This window comes from Rhinolophus sinicus, chromosome 15, assembly GCF_057876585.1.
Source record: "Rhinolophus sinicus isolate RSI-liver-muscle chromosome 15, RSI-T2T, whole genome shotgun sequence".
Classification (NCBI taxonomy): Eukaryota; Metazoa; Chordata; class Mammalia; order Chiroptera; family Rhinolophidae; genus Rhinolophus; species Rhinolophus sinicus.
In genome coordinates this window covers 16,390,090-16,415,034 of record NC_142515.1, presented here as the reverse complement: position 1 = coordinate 16,415,034, position 24,945 = coordinate 16,390,090, and the positions used below count along the sequence as shown (strand labels likewise).

The following is a 24,945-nucleotide window of genomic DNA, read 5'->3' as shown; positions in this document are numbered from 1 at the left end:
GCCTGAAAACTCCTGGGTTTCACCTTCATTGTGGAAGGATAGTTTGGGCCGTTGTACTAGTCTCCTATGGCTGCTGTAACAAACATAGTAAGTTAAAACAACACAAATTTATTTTTGCACCGTTCTGGAGGTGAGAAGCCACAAATCAGTGTCACTGGGCGAAGCCAAGCTGCCAGCAGAGCTGTGCTCTCCCCAGAGGCTCCTGGGGAGAATCTGTGTCCTCGTCTTCTCCAGCTTCTAGAGCTGCCTTCCTTGCAGCTCCACTTTCAGAGCCAAGATTGTAGCATCTTCAAGTCTCCGTCTCCTTGTGTCACATCAAAGCTCTTCTGTGTCAAATCTCCCTCTGTCTCTCTCTTGTAATAACACTTGTGATAGCATTTAGGGCCCACCCCTAAAATGTACCCATCTGGGGACCCTTAACTTAATCATACTGGCAAAGTTGTGTGTGTGTGTGTGTGTGTGTGTGTGTGTGTGTGTGTGTGATATAAGGTAACCTTCACAGGTTCTAGGGACTATGACCTGAATATCTTTGGGGGTCATTATTCTTTCTTGTGCAGGAGTGTAATAGAATTATAGATTGGCCATTATTTTCTTTCAGCATACAGTTGACCCTTGAACTACATGGATTTGAACTGCATGGGTTCCCTACTACATGGATTTTTTTCAATAAATATACAATTGGCCCTCCGTGTCCCTGGGATTCACATCCACGTAGTTAACCAACCTCAGATCAAAAGCAGTATTTTTGATCGGTGGTTGGGAATCCGCAGATGTGGAAGGCTGACTGTATGCACTGATGACTCGGGCATCCATGGATTTGGGTATCCGTTGGGGGTCCTGGAACTAACCCCCCATGGATACTGAGGGATGATTGAAGTTTTGGGGCAGTCAAAATTATACGTGGATTTTTAACTGTGTGGGGGGCAGGGGTCAATGCCCCTAACACCTGCATTGTTCAAGGGTCAAGTGTATTAAAGATGTTATTCAGCTGTCTTCTGGCTTCTAATCTCTCGCTTCCATTTTTGATGTTGAGATATCATCTCTCAGTTTAACTATCATTTGTCTTAAGGTAATCTATATTTTGTCTTTAAGATTTTACTCTTGGTTTTGATCACTATAATTACTCATTACTCTGATGTGTATGGGTGTGCATATCTCTGTCTTGCTAGGGATTCTCCAAGTCTTTTGAATCCATGATAACTTCAATCACTTTGAAAACTCGTCAATTATTACCTGCTCGATATTATCTCAGCCCCATCCTTACTCTCCTCCTCAGCTGGGACTCCAAAGAAATGTGTGTTGGACCTTTTTACTGTATTCTCCTTGTCGGAAACCCACTCTTCTGTGTGTTCTGTATTTTTGCTTTTCTATGCTATATTCTGGACAGTTTCCTCTGATCTAAGTTCTGGTTTCTAATTCTTTCTTCTATTGTTTTTAATCTGTTGCCAAGTACTTCTATTGAGATTTTAATGTTACTGAGTTTTTCCTTTCTAGAAGTTCTGTTTGATTCTCTTTCAGATCTGTTAGGTCATGTTCTATAGTTTGTTTTCCATGCAGATATTTGCAAACTTGTGGTTTACTTCCTTCACGTGGTAAGCATATATAAATATAATAAGTCTGTATCTGAAGCCTGTCCAGGTCTGTTATTGATCTCAGTTGTTTATACTGGTTCTCACTCATGTTGCTTCATTTCCTGATGTGTCCGGTTATCTTTAACTGTTCTGCTGGCTGTTGTCCTTAAAAAATTATTTGTGGAGATTGCCTGAGGCTTGGAATAAGTGTACTTTCCCTCTTCTGGCTGCTTTAGGGGCACTACAAGTTGGGGGCCACTTCAAACCAAATTTGTTGCACATCTATGCTGTATGTGCCTGAGGTGAAATATGTATGATGGCAGGTCTGTGGTCACATCTTCTCAAGAGTATTTTATCCACCCTTCCTTTTCCTTCGCCTACTCTGCTTAGGTACAGAGCAACCTTCTGTGGGGTTGGGGAGGAACAGGAGGTGACAGATTAGTACTGGCTCATCCTTATGCTGAGAGTGTAGCCCTTTGCGACCCAGCTTAATGCAGGAAAAAGTATCCTGTCAGTCTTTCCATTGAATGTGCTCTACGCCCTGACTTTTGTCACCTTTACCCCTCTCTTGTTTTCAAGGCAAAAGCAGTTTTGGCACTCAAATAATCCTCTAGTCTCTTTGTGCTCAATCTTTCCCCAAAACTGACTTGGCAGGGCAGCACTGTCTTTCCAACTCCTCAGTAGTTTTAAGGTGATTTATCCAAAGTTGTTTTTCAGTCCAGAGGGCTTATCTGAATAATCCATGACCTAGCCTCCCTTACAGGAAATAGCTATTACATTTTTATTGTATAAAATTATGCATTTGTGTTTAACAACTATGATATTTGCCTTTAGGAACTTTACAATGCAAAAAGATCAAGGGAATGGAGGCCCACATGCTCTATTTGTTTTAAGAGATTAGTAGTAACCATAGGGAAGACTGATCTGTGCAGATTTGGTGGGGGGGAAGGTGTGAGACTTTTGATGGATTATCCGTTAACATGAAATGGAAGAGCCCATCTTACTTGATGCTACTTGTTGTTTTCTCAAGGGGTAAGTTCAATTGGTTGGCTGTTAAGTGGCATCCTTGCCTTGAAAAAATAACCACCAAAGGAAAACCACTCTTTTTTTTTTTTTCATTTATTTTTTAAATTTATTGGGGTGACAATTGTTAGTAAAATTACATAGATTTCAGGTGTACAATTCTGTATTACATCATCTATAAATCCCATTGTGTGTCCACCACCCAGAGTCAGTTCTCCTTCCATCACCATATATTTGATCCCCCTTACCCTCATCTCCCACCCCCCACCCCCCTTACCCTCTGGTAACTACTAAACTATTTGTGACAACATGGATGGATCATGAGAGTGTAATGCTGAGCGAAATAAGTCAGACAGAAAAAGCAGAGAACCATGTGATTTCACTGATATGTGATATATAAACCAAAAACAACAAAAGAACAAGACAAACAAATGAGAAACAGAAACTCATAGACACAGGAAAACCACTCTTAGCTGTTTTCCCAACCACCTTGGCCTGGTCCTGAGCTGCCCTGTAGGGGCCAAGGCCCAACCTTTTCAAGTTAGGGGCAGCTGTGAGGGCAGTTGGTTTTGATTCAGACTGTAGAGACAGCATTAGTCTGTAGACTCTTTTCTCATGTCCTGATGCCTTAGAACTCTAACGTGTGTCTGTGACAGCGAAGGTGGATTCCTGACTCCAGCCATGGTTAAGTGGATACACTTGGGTAAGCTTTGTGAGTCCAGTCTTTGGCTCACCCTCAACATCACATTTTGATCAGTTGGTCTTGGATCAAACCTTTAAAACTTTAAATTCCAAATGTCAAGAATGAATTTCTGACCCCTTGGTCCTCCATCCCAAATTTGGATGGAACCTCTGAAATAATAATGAACACGAGGAAAAGCCTATAAATCATTTGTTGATCCAGAAAAGATTTAAAGGACTTCTACTGTCTGGAAAGCACCACGCTGGGTATTGTGGCATCCTTGTGCTCGGAATGATAATCTGGTCCTGTGCAGAGAACCCAAGGACTGTCACCTAAGGGGGAAAACTCTGCGGCTGGTTGTGAGAGTGATCTGTAACGTTCGTCATCCCGTTGCTCGTGAGGTTGGAGTTGGCCGATCTGGCTGGCTGGTGTTCTCTTCCTTCCCCATCTCTCAGTGAGCATCCCTCCTGAATCTGGGCTCACATCAGTGAGTGTGACCATCCCAGCAGGGGGAGTACCATCTTTGGGCCAAGGTGTAAAGGTGGCTCTGCTTCTCTGTTTAAGACTCAGCAAAAGACCAAGTGAAGGAAGCCTGAAGGCGGGAACCCATCTTGCTGCTTATCACCAGGCTTCATGCAATTTGGGGCAAAGAAACAAAAATTAACTCATGGTTTATGCATCAGAATAGACTCAATGTCCTGGAAATAATTTCAGAATGGATATTGGAATTTGATTAATAAGATGTGGCTGGAGTGAAAAATGTACTCTCCTTGCCAATCCTCTCAAAACTCATTGTTCTATAATGCTCCTACACAAGTGAGGTTGGTACATTTTACTAATTAATTCCACCAAGAAAACAGAGCTTTAGCAAACAATTGCCATGTGTGCCTTTAAGGGGAAACCAGCTTAAAATCAGATTAGTTTCCTCAGCAAGAATTAGAGGGTATGCTGCAGAAGCTTCTCCAAGCTGCCTCTCTCTTTCCTGGCAAGCTGTCAGGATGTTAGCTTTTGCCCTCCGACTTCCTTGACTAGTTTGATTCTCAGCGTAGATTCTTTTTTTTTTTTTTTTTTGCTTTCTAGTTATTATTCTCCGTTCATTGCGTGTGCTCTTTTTCCATTCCTTGTTCCTCTGATGGTGTTGCTGAGTTGCTTGATTCCAAACAAGGATGACTTTTGTACTCAGCTTGTTATGAAGTTCAGTGACATGTGACATGTGGTGTTTTCGAGCTTTTATATCTTTATACTCTTCTGGTGTTTGACCACGGGATCATGTCTTCCTGAATATAACACTCAAATTTTAATTGAACTGAAAAATAAAACAAAGTTGTAGTAGATTGATTCCTCCTCCTCTTCCTCGAGAGCGGGTGTCAGAAAGCATTCAGAGTGCGCAGAGTATTAAAATACCAACTCCTTAAACTTAGGTTAGATCCCATCCCATTACTTGCTTCCGTATATACATGTGGAGGAAAAGTGATTCCATGTTGGAGGGTGTCTAATACTATGTTAGAGGGTATTTTGATCTTTTGCAAAAGCAGAGAAGGAAGACAGTGCAAGTGCTGGGCACAGCTCTGTTGACTAACTGATAGAGGTGATAAAAGGCAACCAGTGTTCTTGGAGCAGAATCAGGACAGGCTTGGGTGTCAGCTACTCTGCTCCTACCTGGGCACTCCCACAACACTCTCCCAGGTGCTCTTGATGGGGCCCATGCTTAGACGTTATCTTGGTCCATGGGAAGATAAGCTGCTGCTGTCTTGGGTGGCTGGTGTCCTGTGATCTCAGAATGATGGGGTAGACCATTCTGTGAGTCATTTATTCAACAATATTTACTGAGCTTCTGCTTGTACCTGGTACTATTCTAGGCATTAGGCATGCAGCAATAGAAGAGGCAGACAAGCTCCCTGTTCTCAGGGAGTTGATATTCCAGGGGAGGGACAGGAAATAGAGCATGAAATAAACAAGGTAATTTCAGAGAGCAATAAAGGTAGGATAAGGGGACAGACAGTGACCATATGTCCTGAGGTGGCCTCTTAGGGAAGATGACAGTAGCACAGGGACCTGAGGTTGAGAAGGAACCAGTCATGAAGACTTGAAGCAGTGCTGTCTGGTAGAACTTTCTGAATGCTGGAGATGTTACATACTGTGCTGTCCAGTATGGTAGCCATTAATCACTTGAAATGTGGCTGGTACAACTGAGGAACTGTGTTTTAAATTTTATTTAGTATTAATAACTTAAATGTAAATTGCTACATGTGGCTAATAGCCACCCTATTAGAGTGTGCAGATCTAACGGAAGGACTTTTAAGGAGAAGGAACAAATTGTGCACAGGTCCCGAGAATGGTCACCCTGAGAGCCCAGGATGGGATATATGTCTGAAAGCTATGTTCAGTCTTTAAAGAGAAAATCTGAAAATCTTAAAAATGCTTCCTGCCTCTGTTTTGTGGGCCCCTGAGAATCTACAGAGGAACAACAGTTAACCAGATGGAATTAAAAATCCCTGCCGAAGAAGGACTTTCCTTTCCTAGAAGGGCTCAGTCCCACATCATCTAACACCTCTTGACTGGCTTCCTCTGTGAACGGGCCGTGGCTGGCCTTTGTCTGTGCAGGATGTTGCTGATACACGGGCTGAGCATGTTCATTAAGGGAACGAAGCCTCTCTTTGTTCTTCCTTGCATCATCTTCCTGTAATAAGAGGCTGGAACCTCTACCATTGCTCTTTCAAGAGGTTGCAAGGCAAATTCCTCTTACTGCCTTCCATTCTGAGACTTTATCTATTCTGTCTTAACTTTTCTTTTTTCCCTCACTGCTAAAAATGGCATAGCCAGCCCTGGTTATAAAGAGAAACTGGTGTTTAGAGATAGTTTACCACGAGCTGCCATGTATGTTGAAAGAGTTAGGATAAAAAGGGGTGTAGGGGAAGTTTCCAGGAATGTTTCCAGTAGTTTTCTCACATGCAACACATGCACTGGGATCTCTTAAGCTGTGGAAGCCTCTGTACCTCTTGGCCAAGAAGTGGGCTATTCCAAGCAGTCACTGGCTTATCCCAGCAGGGTAGAGGAGGGAGTGGCCATGGCAGGGACCAGCTCTGCCCATCCATTGTGGGTTGAGATTCTTTCCAGCAAGATTCCCAGCTGCAAACAGACATGAGGTGGCCTCTCCTGGCTTGGTGTGCTGAGGATTAGAGGCGGCTCAGCCACAGAGTCTAATCCTGGGCTAGCCTGGATTACTCATGGTTACCATTCTCTTGGCACTTGCATACCCAGAAGAAAACACAATTACCTAGCCCCACACTGAAAAATATATAAAACTGAGCCAAGGGGATCTAAATGTTCATTTGGAGACTACAGACCCAAGGCCACTTCCAGGGCTGAGCGGTGACCTTACCTTTTCCCCTTGGTCCTGCCTGCTGTCTACAGTTAACTCAGAGCTCTTCCTCCCTGCCCCCAAACCAGCAGTGGTTTGGGGTGGGGCCGGCAAGGGGAAAGCACGGAGGCTGTTGACTTTGAACTGTGGCATGTACCAAGAAGCTGTCTTGATGTTGATGACCTTGATCTCTCTGATGAGAAGTCTGAGGTCATAAAATGAACCTTTGTTTACCCTTGAGCAATGTGCCTGCATGTTCTGCCTGCTTTGTAAAAGGTGCCTTCCTGGACCACAAGTGTGAAAACCCGTCTGATTCTTGTGTTCTGGCCTCCATGAGAAGATGTCCAGGCCACACCTGGTTCGATGCCTCACTCCTCCACGTGCCTTGCCCTTACCTTTTGGCATGTGGTTCTCCAGCAGAGAAGTGCCTGCCAGACATGTCCCTTTCCCAGGGGGAAGGGGCTGTCTAGACAACTTAATATGAGGGCTTTCATTTGAAGGTGCTTATGTGTAAGCTCGATGGAACAGTATCAGCCCAACTGAATTCAAAAGTAACTCTAAAAATACTACTTGTTTTCACTGAAAAATAAACATGTTTATTAAAGAAAAATCGGAACATTTACAAAAGGAGAAAGGAGAAAAAAACTGACCTAGGATTCTACCACTGAAACACAGCTGCCCCGTTAACATTTTGTTGTGTTCTCTAATAGAATTTCATTTTTCTACATAAGGGTTATTTTGCCTTTTACATGTCTGTAACCACTATATACGTATAGTGGCTACATCCACTGACACATATATGTATATATGTATATATATATATATATGATTTTGTGCACTGGTTTTTAATTGCACATTAAATAGTAAGTGCATGGTAAACATGGCTTTTGATGGCTATGAGGTATGTCCTTTAGTTCCTGTGTAGTTGGCGCCGTAAGGAGTCAGTAACTGGCTGCAGGTCACACAGTGAGTTGGCGATGAAGCTGCTGCTGAGCGTTCCTTACTCACTGGTTCTCAGCCTTTCACTGCCTTCATCCCTCACGCATGGGCTGTATGCTCGTGTGCCTCCCAGTGTGTCTTCTTATTGCGTAGAACCCTCCCCGCCCCCTACTGAGGATCACGACACCACCTGCTTTGGGACATCGCCCCAGGAATGGAAACCAAATTATCCCCTTCCATCGTGTCCCCTCAAGAAACTCAGTATCCTAATAAATAGCAGTATTCGTTTGGGCCAGATTTGCCTCCTGCTTCCCCCAAACCCTTCCCATCCCCTTGCGTTGGTGCTACCTCTGTACAGGAGGAAGGGTTCGCCAGAGGCAACGGGCAGGCTGGAATGTCCAGCAAATGGCCTTGGGCTGTGGTGCTCTGGGAACTGCTGCTGTCAGAGTGGATGGATGCCATGTCTCCCACCGCTTTTCCTCTCTCTCCCCGAGATCTGCTCTCCCCTTCAGGGCTGGCTTCATGGGGAGGTGTTCACATAGGGCCTTTTGCTCAGAAGCGTTCTGTGCTTGGTTGAATGCTCTGCTGTTGCCATCTTGAAATTCTTAATAATTTTTTAACAATGACCGTGCATTTTCATTTTGCACAGGGCCCCACAAATTATAGCCAGTGCTGCTCTTGTTACACTTGGAACACACGTTACGTGCAGCAGTCATCTTATGTTACTCTGATATTTACACTGATGACTCACCTCCAACACTGGGAGGTGTTTGAGTAGATGGACAAAGTCTTCGGAATCAAACAGACTTTGTTACAAATAACCACATCCTGTCTTTAGGACCTTGGGTAAGTTCCCCAGTCATTTGGAGTCTCAGTGTTCTCATGTGATCTTAATTTTTTGAGACTTGTGGAGATGGAGAGAATGTGTGAAGCAGGTAGCATACTGCCTGTGTATTACCTTGTGTTCCTCCTTCCCGCCTTGCCGGGCACAGTGCTGGTATGCAGTCGGTACTCAACATGCACTTACTGTATTGGAGTTTGTGATGGTCTGTTTGTGCCTCTTCCTTTCCAAATGGGGCCAGGGTTTGTGTCCTAAAGTCGGGTAAGAGCTAGAACCACACAATTAGAAGTGCTCCTTCTAAGTACTGACTTTTCCTCTCCCAGGAAGCACACTCCAGGCCATGTATCAGGGGACCTTTTGTTTTTTCATTATTAAGTTCGCCATCCATTTGTCACGCTATGGTGCACGATAGCAGATCCTCAGCTAGCGGTGACTACACTACACGAGGCTGCTGCACCCACCTTGGACCGTAACCCTGGATGTGGCACGGTCTTGACCCAGGTTCCCGTGGTCGGTTGCAGCTGTCTGGCTCCAGGACCCGTGTTCTCAGTACCACTCAGCATGGCCTCTCCTTCAGGGGCCGCTGAGAGCATAGTCTTGGATACAGGTTTGGGAAGATGTGCGTGGTGGAGCGCATTTCAGTAAGCTATTATTTAAAATTTTGTAAATTTATGTTTTTTATTTTTCCACCATCCCTTCCCTTTGGCAACCGTCAGTTTGGTCTCTATATCTATGGTCTGTTTCTGGTTTTTGTTTCTTTTAGATTTCACATAGAAGTGAAATCATATAGTATTTTTCTTTCTCTGTCTGTATGTTCTTTTTGGACATATTTTTGGAGAAATGCCTATTCAGGTCCTCTGTCTAACTTATTTCACTTAATGTACGAGTAAGGTACAGTATACATTATGTATATATTATGTATGTATGTGCATACATAATATATACTGTATCTTCTTTATGCATTCATATATCAGTAAACACCTTGGTTGCTTTCCTGTCTTGGCTGTTGTAAACAATGCTGCAATGAACATAAGGGTGCATATATCTTTTTGAATTCGTGTTTTTTGTTTTCTTCAGGTAAATACCCAGAAGCGGTACTCCTGGGTTGTATGGCAGCTCTATTTTTAATTTTTTAAGGAACCTCCATACTGTTTTCCGTAGTGGCTGCACCAATTTGTGATCCCATCAATACTGTATGAGGGTTCCCTTTTCTCCACATCCTCGCCAGCACTTGTTATTTGTTAATTTTTTTGAGAATAGCCATTCTGACAGGTGTGAGGGGTATCTCATTGTGGTTTTGAGTTGCGTTTCCCTGATAATTAGTCATGTTGAGCACCTTTTCATATGTCTGTTCTCCATCTTTATGTCCTTGTTAGAGAAATGCCTATTTAGGTCCTCTGATCATTTTTTAATTGTATTGTTTAGTTTTTTTGGTGTTAAGTTGTATGAGTTTCTTATATATTTTGAATATTAACCCCTTATCAGATGTATCATTTGTGACTATCTTCTCCTATTCAGTAAGTTGTTTTTTCATTTTGTTGATGTTTTTCTTCACTGTGCAAAAACTTTTTACTTTGATATAGTCCTATTTGTTTATTTTTTCTTTTGTTGCCCTTGCCTGAAAAGACATATTTAAAAAGATATTGCTAAGACTGATATCAAAGAGTTTACTACCTGTATTTTTCTTCTGGGAGTTTTATGGCTTAAGCTCTTATTTTTAAGTCTTCAATCCATCTTGAGTTTATTTTTGTATGTAGCATAAAAAAGTGGTCCAGTTTCATTTTTTTGCATGTATCTGTCCAGTTTTCCCAACACCACTTATTGAAGAGACTATCTTTACCCCACTGTATATTCTTAGCTCCTTTGGCATAGATTAATTAACTATATAAGTGAAGATTTGTTCCTGGGATCTGTATTCCATTGGTCTATATGTTTGTTTTTATACAAGGACCATAATGTTTTGATTGTTATAATTTTGTACTATAGTTTGAAATCAGGAAGTGCAAGACCTTCCACTTTGTTCTTTCTCAAGATTTCTTTGAGCATTTGGGGTGTTTTGTGGTTCCATATAAATTTTAGGATGTTGTTCTAATTCTAAGAAGAATGCCATTGGTATTTTAATAGGGATTGCATTGAATCTGTATATTGCTTTAGGTGGTGAGGACACTTTAACAATATTAATCCTTCCAATCCATGAGCACAGTATATCCTTCCATATATTTGTATCTTCAGTTGCCACTCTCCCCACCATAGTTTTCAGAGTATAGGTCTTTCACATCTTTGCTTAAATTTATTCCTGGATATTTTATGATTTTTGATGTAATTGTAAATGAGATTGTTTTCTTAATTTCTCCTTCTCATTGTTCATTATTGGCATATAGAAACACAACAGATTTCTGGATATTGATTTTGTATCCTGCAAATTACTGAATTCATTTATTAGTTCTAATAGTTTTTTGGTGGAGTCTTTGTCATCTGCAAATGTGAGAGTTTACTTCTTCCTTTCTGATTTGGATGCCTTTTATTTATTTGTGTTGTCTGATTGCTGTGGCCGGGACTCCAATACTGTGTTGAATAGAAGTGGTGATTGTGGGCATCCTTGTCTTGTTCATGATCTTAGAGGAAAAAGCTTTCAACTTTTCATCACTGAGTATGATATAGCTGTGGGTTTGTCAGATACAGCTTTATTTTGTTGAGGTATGTTTCCTCTGTACCCACTTTGTTGAGAGTTTTTATCATAAAATGATGTTGAATTTTGTCAGATGCTTTTTATACATCTATTGATATGATTAGATGATTTTTATCTTTCATTTTGTTGCTGTGATGTATCACGTTAATTGATTTATGGATGTTGAACCATCCTTACATCCCTGGAATAAATCCCACTTGGTCATGATGTATAATCCTTTTAATGTATTGTTGAATCTGGTTTGCTAATATTTTGTTGAAAACTTTTGTATCTATGTTCATCAAGGATATCGGTCTGTAATTTTCTTTTTTTTTTTTTCTTTTTTTTTTGGTAATATTTTTGTCTTGTTTTGGTATCAGGCTAATGCCGGCTTTATAGAATGAGATTGGAAGCATTCCTTCCTCTTCAGTTTTTGGGAATAGTTTAAGAAGGATAGGTATTAATTCTTCTTTAAATGTTTGGTAGAATCCAACTGTGAAGGTATCTGGTTCTGGACTTTTGTTTGTTTGGTAGTTTTGTTGTTGTTGTTGTTATTGTTTTTTATTACTGCTACAATTTTATTGGTAATAATTGGTCTGGTTAGATTTTTCTATTTCTTCCTGGTTGAGTCTTGGAAGGTTATATGCTTTTAGAAATGTACTCATTGTGTTCTAGGTTGTCTAATTTTTTGGCATCTAATTGTTCATAGTATTTTTAAATAACTCTTGATATTTCTGTGCTGTTGGCTGTTATTTCTCTTTCATCTATGATTTTATTTATTGTACTGTTTTTTTGTTGCTGAGTCAGGCTAAAGTTTTGCCAATTTTGTGTATCTTTTTCAAAGAACCATCTCTTAGCTTGATTGATTTAAACAATTTATTTTTAGTCTCTATTTTGTTTATTTCTGCTCTGATCTTTATTATTTCCTCCCTCCTATTTACTTTTTTTTTTTTTTTCCTAGTTCCTTTAGGTGTAAAGTTAGATTGTTTATTTGGGATTTTTCTTGTTTCTTGAGATAGGTCTGTATAGCTATGAACTTCCCTCTTAGAGCTGCTTTTGCTGCATCCCATAAAGTTGTCTTTTCATTTTCATTTGTCTCAAGGTAGTTTTTTATTTCCTCTTTGATTCATTGGTTATCAGGTAGCATGTTGTTTAGTTTCCAAGTATTTGTTTTATTTCCAGTTTTCTACCTATAGTTGAGTTCTAGTTTCATGCCATTGTGGTCATAAAAGATGCTTGATGTAATTTCAATCTTCTTGAATTTATTGAGTCTTGTTGTGTAGCCTAATATGTGATCTATCGTGGAGAATGTTCCATGTGCACGGGATGAAAATGTGTATTCTGCAGTTTTTGGATGAAATGTTCTATAAATGTCTATTCAGTAAATTCTTATCCTAAGAAAGTCCTGAGCATAATGAAATAAGACAGAGAGGAAGGGCAAAATGTGCAATCCATCATCGGAGCCCTGCCTTGCACCTTGAGAAAACCTAGTAGATCATGGGAGGGACCCAAGGCCAGAGCAGAAATTCAGTCTCAGCCAGGTTGGCTGGTTCCCATAGGTCAGGATCTGGGACTGGCGCGTTTAGATGTCTGTGACTGTGTCATAGGCAGAGAGCCAGGCAAGCATGGGGCAGCCTGTGGGCTGTGACTAAATTAGGAAGACAGAGCCCTTGGGCTCTCTGGGGAGCTCACTGGGCAAGTGGGCCTCTGGTGGGCAGCTGGAAACTGGCTGTTCAGACAGACATGACTGACTTTCACTGTGACTTTTCATTAGTCTGCAGGAACATCACACACTGACCTAGCAGGAGAGAAGCTTCCTTGATACCAGTGATCACACCCCCGCCCTACCTCCAAGGGTGTAAGTAATATGGGAGAACCCAGTGACCTTTAATCCCTAGTCCTTTATAAGCAATTTTGCGGAGATTGTACCTTGTAAAAAGCATAACCTCCTGGATAATTTTGAGAGGGGATTATATTGGATACTGGGTATCACAGATGAATATCAGACAGTCCAGACAGGACAAACTGGGATGATGGCTGCTTTACTAACCTGGCAACGAGGTACCTGTGGACAGCAAATTTTGATTTAGAAAATCATGTGAAGGTTTAGTTTGGTTTGTTTATGTGAGTATTACAGTGTGAGATTTGGAAAGAGAAGAGGGAAACAAAGTGGCAGGAGAATGGTGGCTCCTGGGGAGAAACGTGACCAAATTTCTAAGTAATTAAACCATAAATCAGGCCAAGCCCATCCCCAGATCGCAGGGCCTTCAGTCAGATCCTCACAGAGGGGGCTTCTTGGCTTTTTCTTTTCTTTCTTCTTCTTTTTATTGTGGGATATCATAGTTTCTGTAAGACTTGTGGAAGGGCTTAGCCTTAGAGCAGTTTCTCAGCTGTGGCACTGTTGATATATTGGGCTCGGTAATCCTTATTTGTGGGGTCTGTTCTGAAGATTTAGGACTTAGTGGCATCCCTAACCTCTGCCCAATAAATGCCAGTAGCCACCTCCAGTTCTGACAAACAAAATGTCGACAGCGTTCCCCAGGGGGAAAATCGCCCTTAGTTAAGATCCACTGCTTAGAGCAGAAGATAGTCCATTTTTCTTGCTGAAAAGTATTGTAGGTGAAATGATGGATCACCTCACTCCATCTCTTGCTCCACACACACAAAAAAGAAGGGGCAAGCCATTCAGGAGGTTTGCTGGTTTGGAGTTAGTTTGTTAGTGCTGTGTGCTGTGGCTACATCGCTACAGGTCCTTTTGAGAACCTTCAGGACCAAATTGTCATCCGTAAAAAACAAGCAAATAAACAAACAAATAAACTACCGCCACTACCACCTCCACCAACAAAAAGTAGGAAGATAAACCGGGACAGGAGGCTTTGGAGTTTTATTAAAAATGGCCACATGATTAGCCCAAGTGCCCCCCTCCAGAAGCGTTCTCAGAAGCTGGCCTGGGTGTTGATATGTGAAGAGGCTGAGAACATGTGGCGTAAACATCGACTGATATTGTTTGCCATTTACACTCAGCATGTGTAATGCGGCAGGAATGGCTCCCGGCAGTGGCATGTGACTCCCCTTCCAGATGGGTATGCGGGGCGCTGGGACCGCTCTTTCCCTTTCGCTCGCTCCCTCGCTTGCATTCCCCCTCCTCTGCCCCTTTCCAGACTCCTGAGAGTTTAAGTGGAAGCTTGTCATGATTGGCATGCAGAAAGCTGGTAGAATGTCATTGGAATTTTCTAGGGAGGCACATGCGCAACACCCAAAATGACTCCCGGCTTCGGTGGCCTCAGGTCAGTGCTCAATGCCAGCCTCCCCGGTCTTTTTCAGAAAGGTAAGGTTGCATGACGTCATCCTACCTTTCCCCAGCGCAAGGGGGAAATCAAGGGGTTCCTTTTTATTCTCTAGTCCAGGCAGCACTTCTGACCATATTCTTGGCGCTAAGCATTTGTGCATGAGTGTGCGATTTGTCTGTATCCCCACCCCCTCCCGTTTAAAAAAATGGTAACAAATGATTCATAACAGCAGGGTAACATGTGACCTCAAACAGCTCTCCAAGACCCCAGTGAAATCATCAATCCCAGTGTCAGGAAGTCTAGATGTCCTTTTTACACGGGTTACTAAACTCTTTTATAAAGAAAAGTCGGGTGGCCGCGGGAAAACAGATTGCGTTATCATCAGATCTGAGGGAATGGAAGGGGACATCTTTGGAACCCTGAAGCCTTATGAACGATGGGGGGTCTCTTAAGATTGAGGTGTTTTGTGTTCATTGCTGGAATTTGTCAATAATGGAAACGGAATAGAAAGACGTTGGAAATGTCCCCTGTCTGTTGCGTGCCAAGTCCGACTAATGAACCTGGTGGCGAGTGCCGTGTTAGAATTCATGAGCAGGGGATATTTTGCTAAGAAAGAATGCTTAGAAGTTGCTTGTAAGCACCTCTGAAGGAGCCATGACACGTATTTCAGCAACTGTTAGGTGTCTTTAAAATGAAGTTACATTTTCAAAGCAAAACTATTTTAAAGTCCCCCAAGCGAGCAGGAAGCAAGTGTACATACTTCTGTCGCGAGGTTCAGGGGACGTATTTGGACATGGATGTGATGATGTGTTAGCAGGCTCAAGCACAACCACACGTGACTCACCTTTTTCTTTATCTGAGGCGATTAAAAGTAGCTTCGACATGTTTGGGAGAGGAATACTGGTTTTCTATTGCAAGTGTGTGAAAGCAAATGCACACTTGTACACTTGTAAAATGGTGTGTACGATGTATCTTACATCATGGGCATTTTTTTAACCTTAAAAAAATCCATTATGTAGCTTTGCCACTGGTTTCTGCCTTATATGCGTTGGATTTTTTTTTTGCAAAATGTCAGAAGACTGAAGGGGAGAGGGTTAATGTTTTCACACACTTGTGCCCTCCCCCACATGCATACGCTAACAGCTGCCATGTATGATTTTGTGGAATTTGATATTTCGAATGAAATGACTTCCTTATTTTCCATAGTAATATAATAATCAATTTTACCATAGAGAACTGTGTACATGTCAAGCCTTGGCTGCTACTAATTAGCAATGGATGGGGTAGCAGGGGAAAGTGCTGGAGAGCAAGTTTGAGTGAAAAGTCAGCCATTGAGTTTTAACCATTCTTTCTTGCTCCAGCCAAGGCAGTTTTCAATCTGCTTGGATGTTAACTGCAGGTTTAGTTTATGGTGATCTGAGACAAATATGTAGAATGGCACATGCAGCTGTAACCGATGGGCCTTTCCCTCTAACTGTTGCTACCTTGTGTTTTATCTCCTTTCTGCAGTAACTTTCATATGGCCATGGCTTTGTAAAATAGAGGCAAAAGCCAGAAGTAACCAATGTATGACATTCTCTGCCTTGGGTGGCACCTTTGTTTTTTTGCCTATAGTCAGAAAGGTATGTTTCTTACGGCACCAGAAACTTCCATCCACTTTGGGAAATGGAAGCTTTTTCACCTAGTTATAGTTTAGTTATACGGTATATTTATAAAGTTACAACCTCAAGGTTCTCATTTACTCTAAAGAATTTAAAAGAATTAAACAGTGCACATCTTGAATGCAAACACAGAAACATATACCGCATGTGTCACAATGAAACACTTAGCATATTCTGCTAAGGTCTGCATTCCATGTGCTTAGTGACAGTCATAAATTCAAGTGAGTTGAACAAGTGTTTGTTCGGTGCTTCTCATTTGCCTGGCAGTGAGCCAGATAGACAATCGGGAATTTGAAAGATTTTAGGATGTGGATGATGTCTTCCAGGTGCTCATAATTTAGAAGGTAAAAGAGTCATCCCTCAGCAAGCGTCACCTGGCTCTCTGAGGCAGAAACTGTATGGACACTCTGGGAGAAGACTTGCCACAAAAACTATTTACTGAACTCTGTGAAAGGTGCTTCAAGATAGCTGAGAAATATTGGTTGCTTGCCCACTGTGTTTGTGACTCTTTGTGGGCTTATAAAAATTTCAGTGTTTATTCTTAAGGATAATTTAAGACAAATGGTCATGTTGTTTGTTGTGGCAAGAATGGCTTGTGGGGCTCCAAGTAACGAAAACCAGATTGATTCTAATCCTTATAGATTGGGTGAGTCTCAGACTTTGCTTCACAATATCTCTCCTGGGGAGCAATTAAAAATCCCGATGTCGAGGGTGAATCAGAATCTCTGGAGATGGGGCCCAAGCAACCATATTTTTTAAAAACACTCCAAGTAAATTGCAGTGGCACCAAGTTTGAAATCTAATGATTTAGATGAGTTACAAAAAAAAAAATTTTTGAGTCTACAGTGAGTTTGGAAGGTGGACTTTCTCATAATCTTGATGTTGCTTGACTAAAGAATTGTTGGCATTCCGGAGTCTGACCCTTCTGTTCTCTGCATTAGTGAACTCAGTGTGAATGGAACTATGCTTTCTTCCTAGTCAACAAACCTGATAACGTGACGCTGAGCCAATCAATTAACTAAATTACCTGAGGTTTTGTGAACCTTGAATGTTTTGATTCTAGGAGGCCAGATGTTGAACATGTCGATTGAGTCTCTTAAAGAAAGGTAGGTGTAAGAGTGATCACAGGTACCCACTGAAACTATTTTTGCAGTGTTTGAAACCTCCATGGAACAGGAAGCTCCTTCCTGATGTGCAGGGGAGCTCGTTAAAGGTAGAGGTGGCTCATTAAAAATACAGTAGTTAATAAATTTCTTATAACTCACTGTAGATGCTCACAGTAGAAAAGTAGGTTTAGTGGCTCTCAAAGGGCAGCATCTGTACCACCTGAACTAGTTAGAAGTACAAGTTCTCAGGCCCCAACCCAGACCCCCTGAGACAGAAACTGGGGGTGAGCCCAGAGTCTGTGTTTTAAGAAGCTCTTCTGATGGCCACCAAGGTTTGAAAATCACTGGTCTGGTTTCACCTTGTCATTTTACAGACCAGTCTGTTCATGGGAGGTTAAGTGCCTCTCTCAGAAGTCACCCAGGACTAGAGGAGCAGTAGAGGCTAGAACTCAGATCTCTCAGTGTAAAATCTATCTCTACCCCCCGGGCAGGTCATCCTAACTTTTCCGGGTGTCATAAATAACAGCTTTAAGAAAACACCCACCATCCTAAAATCATAAGGCAAAAAGGAACCTTGAATGTTATCTTATCTGACCCTCTCATTTCACAGATGAGAAAACTAAGTTCTGCAGGGTGAAGTGAGTGCAATAGGACGGTATTGGTGGCAGAGCCTGTAGAAGAAATGGGTCTACTTACAACCCAAACAGTGCCCCTCCCCCACCCCCACTGACCCCACTGCCCCCACTACCTGTTCACTTTCATATGGTGGACTCCTAGCATTTGGCTTAAATTGTGTTGGTTAAAACATCCAGGTTAACAGTCAGGCAATTCCGGGCGGCGGAGGGAGGGTGGGTGGGTGGTGGGCAGCGATTTTTATGGAGAATTTTAATTCTTTAACATTAAAAATTTATTCTAATTTAAAATTGGCTCGAATTTTCTAACATTACCAGAAAAATCTCAGTGATATAAACTATTAAAAATAAAGTTTAGAGAACATAGGGACCATTCATTCTTTGAGCATATGTTTCATCTCAGAATCATGCAGATTAGACACTTATATCTCCTCAGATCACACGCTGAAATTGCATTTTCTTCAGATTTAGTTAAAAGGAAAAATGTGGCAACAAGTCTGTTTGTTGAATATTTTAGGATTTTATCCTTGGTGTGCTTGATGGTATTTACATAATTTGACAGCGTTCAAAGACTGAATCGAATCCACATTCTTTGCAGAACTGCATCTTCAAAGCCTTGAGCAGCGCATACACGGAACACTTACCCAGGAAAACAAATGGAAAATGAGATACACAACGATTATCTCCACACACATACACGTGGAGCAGGTGTGTACGTGTGTAGCAATGCTTATTGGTTCCACACACCTCCCATGTGCCAGGCACTATGACATGAAATGGGACACATAATTCCTCTTTCACAATGCTGATGGGGCAGGGAGGAAATCAGATGAGCCATTGCATAGACGATTATGAGAGAGGGTGGTAAGACTGAGCAGAAAGTGTAACTGAGGCTAACGGAGCAGCAGGGCATTATGGGGGATCATAGCAGGGGCACCAGCACTCACTGGATGGGGGAGGGAGTCAGAGAAGTCTGCCTGGAGGAGGTGATGTTTGAATTGCATGCTGAACGTAGTTACTGAGGTGAGGGGGAGTAGGGAGGAGGTTGTCTGTGTGCACCCTGTCCTTCAACGGGGCAGTACTGGCCTGTAAAACCCTGAATATTTCATTTGCGTGTAAAAACATTAACATTTGGCATCTTAGAAAACTTGTATAGCAATTTTAAAATATATATTCCAAGCAGCTTGTTTTCCCATCTCAAAATGCTCCGATGTTCCCCAGAAAAGTCTAAGTTGAAGTCACCATACCTTGTTACTGAGACACAGAAAGATCTCTCCTGACCCCAGAAGTCAAACCAACTCCATTGATTTTAGCCTGCGCAAAACCAGTGAAATTCTGCTCAACAGGAATTTCCTGAAGAATTGTGTGTCAGACAAACCAACTCCAGCCCGAACAGATAGATTCAAGCTGCATTTGACTGTGAAAGCCTGGATTTGTCTGTGGAATGTCTTTGTAGAGGAGAGCCTCTTATAATGAGGCACTTTTGGTATTTCTTTCCCTGAACCTTCATAGTTAGAGTTAAAAGAACCTCTTCTTGTGCTGAATGGCCTGCCCAAAAAAAGAGGGAAAGGAGAAATTAAGTTAGTGCATCTTGCCTGGCCCCCAACACATATATCTGAACCAAGTCATTTATGTAACATTGGTTTCTTTAGAAGCATTCCCGGGAGCTTAAAAGTACCTTAATTTGTGAGCAATAATAATTATTCAATATTATTTAATAATAATTATCATCATCATACTTTGCAGAGCAACTGCCTCATCATGTTAGATCTTTACAACAGCTAACAGGTCAGATGTTATTATCTCCGTTTGACAGATGAGGAAATTAAACCTTACAGTTATCAGATTCCAAATGTGGAAGAGACGTTGGAGATTCTTTCATATCCAGCTTTCTCGTTTTACGAAAAAAGGAAAGCTGACAGACCTGTAATCCCACAGGGAGTAAATAGTGGCTGTGCGACCAGGTCTGGGTCTTCTGATTTCTAGCTCACCACTTTTTTTCACTTCACCACGCTGCCTGCAATATACAGTGTGTTAAAAAAAAGTGGGAGAATATACATTTGTTTCTTTAGGAGAAATACTGTTGAAAACAGCCCTACATGCTGTTTAATGAACATACGCATGTATAGAAAAAGGCACTTGTATACTTTTTTCTGTATGTACCGTGTTTCCCCGAAAATAAGATCTAGCCGGACAGTCAGCTCTAATGCGTGTTTTGGAGCAAAAAGTAGTGTAAGACCCGATCTTATTTTACTATAAGACCGGGTATAATATAATGTAATGTAATATAATATAATATAATATAATATAATATAATATAATATAATATAATATAATACTGGGTCTTATATTAATTTTTGCTCCAAAAGACGCATTAGAGCTGACTGCCTGGCTAGGTCTTATTTTCGGGGAAACACGGTAGATAGATACAGACAGATGGACAAACAGATATATGGTTAAATAGACACCACAGGTGGATGTCACTGGGAAGATGGAGGTGGAATTGGCTTGGGTAGAGGCTCAAAGGGGACTTTATTTTATCTGTATAATTTTATTTTTTTGATAAAAAATATCTGAGGCGAAAACGACCCTAACAGTACAGTAGCATTTGTTAATTTGGAGGGATGGGCAATGATTTCATAAGTATTTGTTACATTCTTCATATTTTTGTAGTTTTAAAATTCAAAACAAAACAAATATGAATATTAAGAATAATTACCACCTACAATACTATCATCTTATAAAATAAAGGGTATTTTAAAGAACGAAAAATGGTACAGAAGGAAAGAAAAAACTAATATAGGGCCCTTGGTGGGAAGTGGACCTTAATTCTCTCTTATCTTTAAGTGTTTTTTGTTATGACACTAGCACAATGTATATTATTTTCTCTGCATTTGCTGCATTATCCATTCTTTTTTGTATATTTTGAGCCCTTATAGTATCTCCAGCAGGAAAGGCATGCCCTCTCTTGTCATTTATAAAACTGCTAACTGAGCCTTGTGACTGCAAATCCCTCTGGTTCTGAGAATCTTATTCTACCTGATGAGAGTGGTACAGAGTATAATGGACCAAAAGGCTGGTGATTCGATACCAAATATGTTATTGAAAATCATACTCTGGATGTATCAACTAAACTCATTGTAGTAATCATTTTGCAATATATACATGTATCAAATCATTACTTTGTACACCTTAAATTTATGTTATATGTCAATTATATCTCAGTAAAGCTGGAAAAAAATTTAAAACCACTATGACAAATTGGGGAGGGAAAAAAAACACCACAGAATAAAGACAAAAAAGCTTTATATTTTAGTACCTTTAAACAAACAAAAAACCGCGAAAAACAAAAATCACATCTGAGGAAATAGGACCAGGAATGTGGTTTTACAAGCTCCTTTAATGAACCTGGAACGAAGGACAGAATCTTGGTCTTTACAGTAAAAAGACCCTCCTTGTTCACATCCCAGCCAAGTCCCTTATTCGCTGGATGCCCTCGGATGGTTCATCTAACCTTTCTTGGTCTCAGTCTTCTTAATATAAATTGGAAATGGCCAAATTTGACTTACCTACTCTTTGTCCCAGAGATCAGATAGCTAATGAAATGAAAACACTTACTAATACTCCAACTGCAAAAACATGAAACAAAAGAGAGATGATAGGATTATCATCACTGTTGTGAGTCGCTCCCAGAGGTGCCATGGTGACAGGAATTATCATATGGTAAGATAGCTGGAGCCCAAATGTGGGAAAACAACATTGACCCAATAATCTCAAAATTAGTCACAGATGCCCAGCGAGTGAGAATCTACAGCCTGATCCTTAACCAAGAAGCGAGCACTATCAAAAGAGTACGTGGTCTCACTCTGCTCCCCGAAAAGGAGAAGACTCACCAGTCAGGTCAGCCTTGACGGGGACGTGTCGCATTGTAGCGGCTGCATTAGCCCTGAGGAATGAGGGGAACTGGGTTCCAGGCCCTGCTCTCTTCTCTCTGGCTCTGTGACTTGGGTGGACTCATATATTACGCCAACTTCACTGGGCTTTTCTTTTCTCTGTAGGTTGAGTGGGTTAAACTAAATGATCTCTAAGGCCTCTTCTTGCACTTAATATTTATAATAATTAGCTAGAGTTTGAACGTCAGCCCCAATATTACTGTAGCAGCATCATTGTCACCTCGTAACCTGGCATTTAGGGACTGTTCCCTGTGTTCACATCCCGACTTTGCTTCTAAGAGTGTTACAGTCGGGTTGAGGATGTGTGATTTGAAGTTCAGCTCCCAGGAGACAATGGAAGGGCAGGACCCAGCAAAGACCTGACCCTGAGCATCGCACGGTATTTGACTTGGCCACACTAGAAGGGTGTGACCAAACCTGGAAAACATTCTCTTTCCTGGTCATGAGTCCTCTCACCTGAATTATATTTTATATTTTAGCACTTAAGAAAAAATGGCACATTTGTTGCTTGGCCTGGAAGGGGAACTGAGTTTAGCTAGAAGTGAATTTAAATTCCTGAGTGGTTATCTTGGAAGATATTGTGCTTAGAGAGAATGTGACCAATCGGGTCTGTGAGGCACTGCCGTGCCCTGGGCTGTAGTTCTTGGCTTCTGTTTCCGGCTGGCTGAACGTCACCAGGGAAAAGTGTGATGTGAGTCCACACACATTCACGCCACTGAATTTCAGCTGCGTCTCGTTGTTATTCCACAGCCTTTACGTCTATTGTTGACTACTTATTCGGTTCACCAAACAACTGTTACAACTCTCTGTTCTCCCCAAGTCCCCTTTCCTGCTCCCTCCTCTCTCAGCAGATGTCCACTCTTATTTTTTACTTCTCTCCATATTTACATACCTTTGTGTTTGCTGTCATCCATCGCTATGCTATCCGTCGCTAAGGAAGATTTGTCTCTGCCTTGGCAGAGCTCACCTGCCATCTGTACTGATGATAACATTGAGGATGACGATTTTGGCTGCTGCTTCATTTGTTCAGTGAATGCTTACTGTGTGCTAGAACCGGGCAGAACAATTTATGTACACCCTGTCATTTAACTCTCAGAGCAAGCCTACTACACCTTAGATGTAGCCACCCCTGCTTTAATGATGAGGACCCTGAGGCTTACAGAGGATACGTATTTTCCCACAGTCCCCAGCTTGTAAGTGGCAAACTGGAATTTATACCCAGGTTAATACTAACTCTGAAACCTGAGCTCTCCGCCTCTGGGCAGAGCACTTTCCTATCCCCACACCCCATCTGCGATGCAGAGCACAGTCACATTGAAATGGCTGCTACTTCATAAACATGGCTGAACTCATTTTAACTTGTTCTATCCCGAATCCTAGTGGCAATGAGATTATCTCCAAGGATGTGAGTGACCCATGTCACTTCCTTTGTAGAGGACTGTTTTCTGAAAGGGAAGGGTATGTTGTGATCACACAGAAAATGTCCTCTTTCTAATAAACTTCCCGGCAGTGCCACAGCCTTACATCTGTGCAGCACCTGCCTGCATCAGCCTTCATCCTGTAAGTGAGAAAAGACTGTGACTTCTCTTTTTAGAAATAAGGACATCGAGGCTCAGAGAGGTCAAGTCTGTGTATTGCCTACTGTGACACAGCTGACAAGCAGTGAGGTAGGACTAGAACCCAGGATGCCTGATTCCGACCCACAGTTCATACGGGCACCTCACAGCCCCACAGGTGCTCCGTATATGCTCCTGTCTCCTCCAAGTGAAAGAAGACTCCAGGCCCGTGTCTTTGAGCTGACTTTCTTCTCAAGCAGGCTCTCCTTACGTGGTGGCTCAAATTCAACCAGTTTAGCAGCCCAGGCATGGTTTGACAAGAGGGTGTCTCTCTCCAGATGGCGCCAACACATTGTCAGGGAGTGTCCGTCCCTTAGTCAGTCACTGTGGCCAGGGGGCTCTGACTGGCTGGGTCTGCATCACGTTAAATGGGGATTAGTATTCCCATTTTACAGATGAGAAAATTCTGAGGGTCAGAAAAATTCAGCGACTTTTCCCCGATCCCACACCCAGTCACAGGCAGATGGAAGCGCTGGTCCCGGACCACAGTTCACCCTACAGCAGCCTTTCACCAGCAGCTGATGCATTTTTGCTTCCATAGATGGATTAATGAGCCCAGAATGTTTGTATGTCTCTGTTCAGAGTTCAGGGACAGCTCTTGAGTTGGCCTTTCCGTTCGTTTGTTGCATTTCTCTACAATGTCTGGGCTTGAACCACTTCCTCCTGTGCCTTGCGGTGTGGTGCTCTGCTGGAATATTCATCACTCTCTGTGCTGGTCTGTCTCCTCTCGGGGAGGGTTCTCTTTTTCCCTCTCTGTGTCCCCACCACCTAGCAACTTCGCCTGGCACATAATAGATGCTCCGTCCATGTGGGCTGAATGGAAGTCCTCATGAATGCCCTCTTGGCCCCTTCGTGGGAGTGTGCAGAGCAGAGGCCCCACGCGGCCTGTGGCTTGAGTGCTCCCTCCCTTCCTTTCAGGACAGGGTCGATCACATCACAGAAATCGTGCTGAATTTCCAGCACCCTGACTCAAATCGAGGAAGGGCGCTGCCTCCCTCTTTGTGCCCAGACACTAACTAATCCATCATTGCGTCCTATTTGGGGCTCAGAAAAAAACACGTGAGCTTTGGGACAAATAATGAGCATTTGGGCCAGCTGTTGTGGTCTCCTCGTGGATACAATATGTTGCACATCGTTCTGGCACTATGGAATTAAACCATTAGAAACAGTTTTCATCTGAATCTCCTAAGTCTCCCAGCATTCTAAAGGCACTTAGGTCTCCTTTATTTTGGGTTTTATTTTTAAAACTCTTGAGAGAAATGCTGCTTTAATTAAAAACAACAACAACAACTTTCTAAGCGAGCAGAGAACCAAAATTTTTTTAGTGTCATGAGGCACTGTGGATTCTTTGTAACAATTAATGGCCCCGAAGGGAAACGTCAGCGCTGGGGGCAGTGAGCCTGGTGGAGGCCTGGGTGAATCAGAATGGCTGTGCTGTGCTTCTGGCAGCGTGGACCAGCCCTCCTCCCGGTGATTGTGGGGTAGCTCTTCCAGCTCCGTGCCACGTGCCCAGCTTATGTAACTCACTGTGCTGCTTGCCGGCCTCCGAGGTTTGACTATATGACTGCAATAGTGCTGCCGCACAAGGTGTAGGAGAAGAGA

At 42.2% G+C, this 24,945-nt stretch overlaps 1 protein-coding gene across 3 annotated transcripts in view; it reads left to right on the top strand.

The window, feature by feature from the left end:
• The window catches only part of RBM20 (RNA binding motif protein 20), a 181,009-nt gene that overhangs the window by 95,649 nt on the left and 60,415 nt on the right, over nt 1–24,945 (top strand). The window contains exon 1 of one of the 3 annotated variants that reach the window (XM_074339073.2): nt 14,247–14,372. The exons of 1 other annotated variant lie outside the window; for it this stretch is intronic. In XM_074339073.2, the coding sequence (XP_074195174.2) occupies nt 14,347–14,372 (26 nt within the window). In that variant the 5' untranslated portion in view covers nt 14,247–14,346. Of the gene's footprint in view, nt 1–14,246; nt 14,414–24,945 lie in introns of those variants that run through there. One more of the 3 variants, XM_019725114.3, reaches the window with a different exon arrangement.